Source organism: Mizuhopecten yessoensis, unplaced genomic scaffold (assembly GCF_002113885.1).
Source record: "Mizuhopecten yessoensis strain PY_sf001 unplaced genomic scaffold, ASM211388v2 scaffold6863, whole genome shotgun sequence".
Lineage (NCBI taxonomy): Eukaryota > Metazoa > Mollusca > Bivalvia > Pectinida > Pectinidae > Mizuhopecten > Mizuhopecten yessoensis.
The window spans coordinates 480,625-485,937 of NW_018406762.1; the positions used below are offsets into that span (position 1 = coordinate 480,625).

The 5,313-nt window shown below is 37.5% G+C and overlaps 1 protein-coding gene across 1 annotated transcript in view; it reads left to right on the forward strand.

Moving 5' to 3' along the window:
- LOC110452772 (cubilin-like) overlaps positions 1-5,313 on the forward strand; it is a 168,506-nt gene that overhangs the window by 1,838 nt on the left and 161,355 nt on the right. Inside the window, exon 2 of the mRNA XM_021501449.1 lies at positions 140-269. Within this exon, the coding sequence (XP_021357124.1) occupies positions 140-269 (130 nt within the window). The remainder of the gene's footprint in view (positions 1-139; positions 270-5,313) is intronic.

The following is a 5,313-nucleotide window of genomic DNA, read 5'->3' on the forward strand; positions in this document are numbered from 1 at the left end:
GGGGGGGGGGATATATCTGGTCAATGGCAGTGTGCTTTAACAAATAACCTGAAACAGAACAGTAACAAAACAATAGGGACAATAAAGAAACGGACATTATTGGCAACTATCAATTATTAGTTTGTAAATTTAATTTCAGACCAAAGATTATCACAACAGACGGCCATCTTGTATTTCAAACCGGAATCAATCATAACATCACTTTCAAGTCGACGGCGGGCGGTTATGTCAATGTGAATGGCGAGAATCTGGTGTCTTTGGCCCAAACGGTACGTGTGTTTATATAATAACGTGAATCTGTTGTCAGATATTGACACAATATTGATAAGCTGTTGACTAATTGTTGACCACAGGGACCTGAGAATAAGTTATTGGAGTGGCATTTGAAAACATCAGTTTAGGTCTATACATACTAATAGCTTAACTGTTATAAGTTCTCAGGTCCCTGTGATATTGACCACATACGTAAGTACTATACACACTATCACACACATAACTATACATATTCCGACAATTTGAGGTCGAGACTTCAGTAAACTGTAACAAATTATCAGGTCCCTGTGATATTGACCACATACTACATGTATGTACTATACACACTATTACACATAATTATACATAGTCCGACAATAAACATGTTAAACTTTTGATATCTTGGCACGTATTCATGAAACCGTTCTTATGCTCAAGCATGGATTATGTGCTCATAACCGGAACAAGAAATAAGGCTTGAGCACAAATCCATACCTGAGCATGACAAAGTTGTTTGTGTAGAAAGTAAAACTTTGATATCCTTGCATTTTGGCTGCCTTCGACTCGCAACTCTCGTGTAAGGGTTGGGTTATTTATAGTAACGCCGCCAAACTCGCCGCCAGTCGAATGCTTTACTCTCGAGTTAATATGGCGGCAAAAGTTTTATTATTTCATGTGCTGGATGATATTTTGGCTGCCGACGAAGTAATATGGTGCTTACTGCGCCAAAACCTCGCAATTTTACTTCACCGTAAGAAGATCCACATGAGGGAGCAGGTGCCAAGAATTGGGATGTTTGCAGAAACACTTGTGCCTCGTTATTCCATTGATGATTTTAAAACACACTTTAGACTACAAAGAGAAACTTTTGAGAAAATACTTGAAATAGTTGGACCAAGTCTCATCAGTGATCACGGTGGTGGTGCGGAGCAAGTCGAGCCTTAGAAAATGTTACATGCATTCAAATGGTACATGAGTAACCAAGAAAGTATGAGGGAAGATTCCAATTTGTTCCAACTCATCACAAAATTATCTAAACTCACATGTCGCATTCCTTTCCTTCGTCCGCCATCTTAACTCCCGCCAAACTCTCCGAAATCGAGAATTCCTTATACGACCTTCACCTTCCGTCTGAAATCTATTTTTAGTACACTCGAGTAAGAACCTAGTCTCGTTAGAACCCTGTGCGTTTGACTGCCCGAGTTATAACTCTGATAACTCGAGAGTTGCGAGTCGAAGGCAGCCCTGGTACTGTGCCACTCATTTTCTGTGTATCTGTCACCAATTCATGTGCACCTTTGAAAAATATCATCAATACTTGAGTACCTTTTATTTTTTATGTTACTTGTGTTTTCATAAAGTGGAAATCTTTTGTGAAGGAGTTGATGTAAACGTATAAAGTGATATGTGTCCTTAAAGAGTTACAAAAAGTGTCTATACTCAAAAATGTCGTCCGAATTCTTCAGTAACCACAACATGCAACAGATTTGCAATACTGGAAGTATCACCAGTCCTTCAAGAAGTTCGACAAAATTAATGGGAGAATAACTTCCATTTTGAGTGGATTATTTTCGAGATTGCGATACAATATCACTAGTTTTAGAATTTCTAACAAATACTTTTAGTACAAGAATCCTAGAACTGAAACTTGCAGGGATTTACATATAACCATAATCGTGTTTCCATTCAGTCGTTTGGTAACATACACATGGAGACGTGTCACGGTGTGAAAATTGTTTGTATAACAATGCCTACACGATCAAAGAATATTACGTATTAAGATAGGGAACGTATGACGACCTTATCTAATTAAAAGTCTGGGTCTTAATCAATCATATCTCCACTGCAACATTTTATAACGGCGAGGTATTTAGGTTTATCAGTGGTGTAGAGTTTCATGTACTTATTTGTACTATACAACCTGTACTGTGATAAACAGTCCTCGCTCTGGGTCGTACATTGATTCGGTGCGCCCGTGCCTGGACCAGACTGTGACCGTGCGTGCTTTTACAGTTGTAGCTACGATCCGGACCGGTACCACCCGGCGTTTACAATCCCCTCAATATTTACATAATCGGTTTGGTTACTGGCCGGTGAACTCCTGTAAAAGACAATGACACCATTACACCTGACTTACTAACTAGTTATAAACAATTATTGGTACTTGAATCAGTATACGATAACTATCGAGGACCAATCAAATTATACAGTGCTTCTTGATTCGTGTACGGTACGTACCCTTCTGTACGTGATGAGTTCAAATACCTAATAGAGTTTAACTGATTTATACTAAAAATATGCAGCTACTTTAATTTTGCAACGTATTCGTTCTAAAATATTTCTAAATAATCAATTCGTTAAAGTGTAATAACTTCCTTTAATAAAACATACTAAACATGTATGATATAAACAGTTTTGCTGATAAATAATACATAGAAACTAATTCACAACACGCGGGCAAAAAGTACCCCCAAACAATATTAATCAAATATCTTATGAATTATTTGCACTCAACCTCGATCAGCAAGACGGAGTGGGACAATCACTTGTTATTACTGGGGGCCAAAAGACACCTGTCACTACATATACACTATACTAAAGATATATAAATAGGGGGCATTCGTTTTAAAACACGTTTCGAATTTTGCCTACCTACATTTCCTTCTGAAAAGCTAATTCCTGCTTATAAAGAAGATACTTTCCTGAAAATTATGAAAAGACATATCGATAAACGAATTGAAATTTCGATAAATGAAAAATCAAATATTGATTGAAATATCTTTCTTGCGATAGGATTTATTATTTTTTAAACTTCGATTCGTTGGATACGAAATCTAATTTGAAATTTCTGACAAATCATATTCTAGCCAATCAAAATAACAATGTATAATAAGAGATGTCATCAGGTCAAAGGTCACGTAAAGGCTATGACATCTAAAAGACGCAGCAGTTGTGCGAATTCATTATTGTACGCATTCCTTTGATTCAGTAATTACTCACAAGACTGCAGTAGATGTCACCAATCATTACTAGGTAAAATAATTCAAGAGAATAGGTCATACAAATGTAAAGTTTACCGAAAATAATCAGACTAATATGTTTAATGACGCGTCCAATACCACCAACAAATGATAACAACTCCAGACTTCACTGGCATATGTACACTAAGACTCGGGCCTGTATTCGTGAAACCGTTCTCATGCTCAAACATAGATGTTGTGCCCGGGCCTAATTTCTTGTTCTGGTTATGAACTAATAATAAAATCCTATTTTGTCAATGATTTCGAAAACATTTGGAGAGACTTAAAGCCGAATACTGTTTTGAATGTTTACATATGACTTATTGATCGTCTGACATGAAGCGAGTGACGAGATATATATTGCTGGTTTGAGTAAAGAATCCATGCTTGAGTATGAGAACGGTTTCATGAATACGGACCCAGGCTTGACAGCAGAAGTTAAATAAACTGAACTTAAGACCATTGTCTACGTTGATTTTTCAAAAAACTTCCACTCACCTTTTTCACACTTGATAAATTGGACTCTGCGTTATTTATGCCTTCTACGGTTCATTGGGATAACCGGGGCCGTATTCATGCTCAAGCATAGATTATGTGCTCAAACCAATTTGCACTCACTTAAATCATATCAAATGATCAAAAAGTCAAAACATTGAAAACAGAATTCGGCTTTGAGTCCATTTAAAGTTTTACCAAATCATTGACATAATAAGATTTGTTTTATTATTTTTAACGGAACAAGAAAAAAGGCTTGAGCACAAAATCCATGCTTAAGCATGAGAACGGTTTCATGAATTAGGGCCCCGCTGTGATATTTACATGTGTATTTAATAGACGACCTTTGTTTAATATTTGCCAAATACCGAACCTTATATTTGCTTTCGGAAAGGGTGGTGACCGATGTTGTAATAACTGTGTCCCATCATATTGCTATTATATGAGGCAATAAGATATGTTTCAATCAATCTAAATAAAAATGAATGTTCAATAAAAAATACGAATCAGATAGTTTTCAAGAAAAATGGGAGGAGCGGGGATGGTTGGGGGTTGGAGTTGAGGGGGTGGGGGTTGGGGCTGGAGTTGAGGGGGAGAGGCGGAGGGGCGGAGGGGATACTCTGTGCACTTGGTGCAGGTAGGCAACGATGTACCAACTGAGTCACGGAGTCCATACATGAACCTGACAAGAAATCACCTTTCCGTGGGTATATGGATGATCATGTTCTCAATTATAATGACGCTTCAAGTGATAGCCAACGCGAGATTACCTCTTTGGCTGTGTATACAATGTGTTTAGCACACGCGCTTAGAACAGTTGAAACATAACATCTTCAGAAACGAGCCGTAATTTTGATACACACCAGCTTACTACATACACGTACGGTAAGTAGTACATGTAGCCAACTTTATTAGAGACGTATGTGCTAAAACATTTCAATCTACATTGAAACTATAATGATATTTTGTTTTGCATTCGGAGTTGTACCGATATATATAAATATTATTCAACGCGTGCCATTCATTGGTGAAGTGACAGACATGAATCGAGTCTGGCTTTCGTGAGGTCAAAATCCGTTCCGGTCAATCCAAAAGAGTACGTGTATTTAGTGCCCGCCACATGACATTCGGCGGGAAAATGAATTTGAAGCAGCAGTCGAAGTGATGCTGGATACCGGGGTCTATAGACACATGCGACCATGCTTATTGGTCGTTATTACATGTATAGGCGAACAATGCACATATACGTACAGCTTATTTCACGACTCTGAGACGTGGCTATATATTGACCCAGAGACGTATATACTACTATGGCTTTATACGTCTCTGATTGGCCTATACTTAGCATAGCGCGCATTATGATTTGTTTGCTTGCAAAGCTGTGTCATTCAAATAGATCATAAATATCATACAAAAACAGTTCAATACTTATATTTACGTTTTCTCTGCCTCTTATGTTCTTTTTTAACTTATAATTTATAATTAGAATTAAAAATGCCCGCCTTATCGACAGTCCACACAATTTCGTTCAATAGTTTGAACAGCG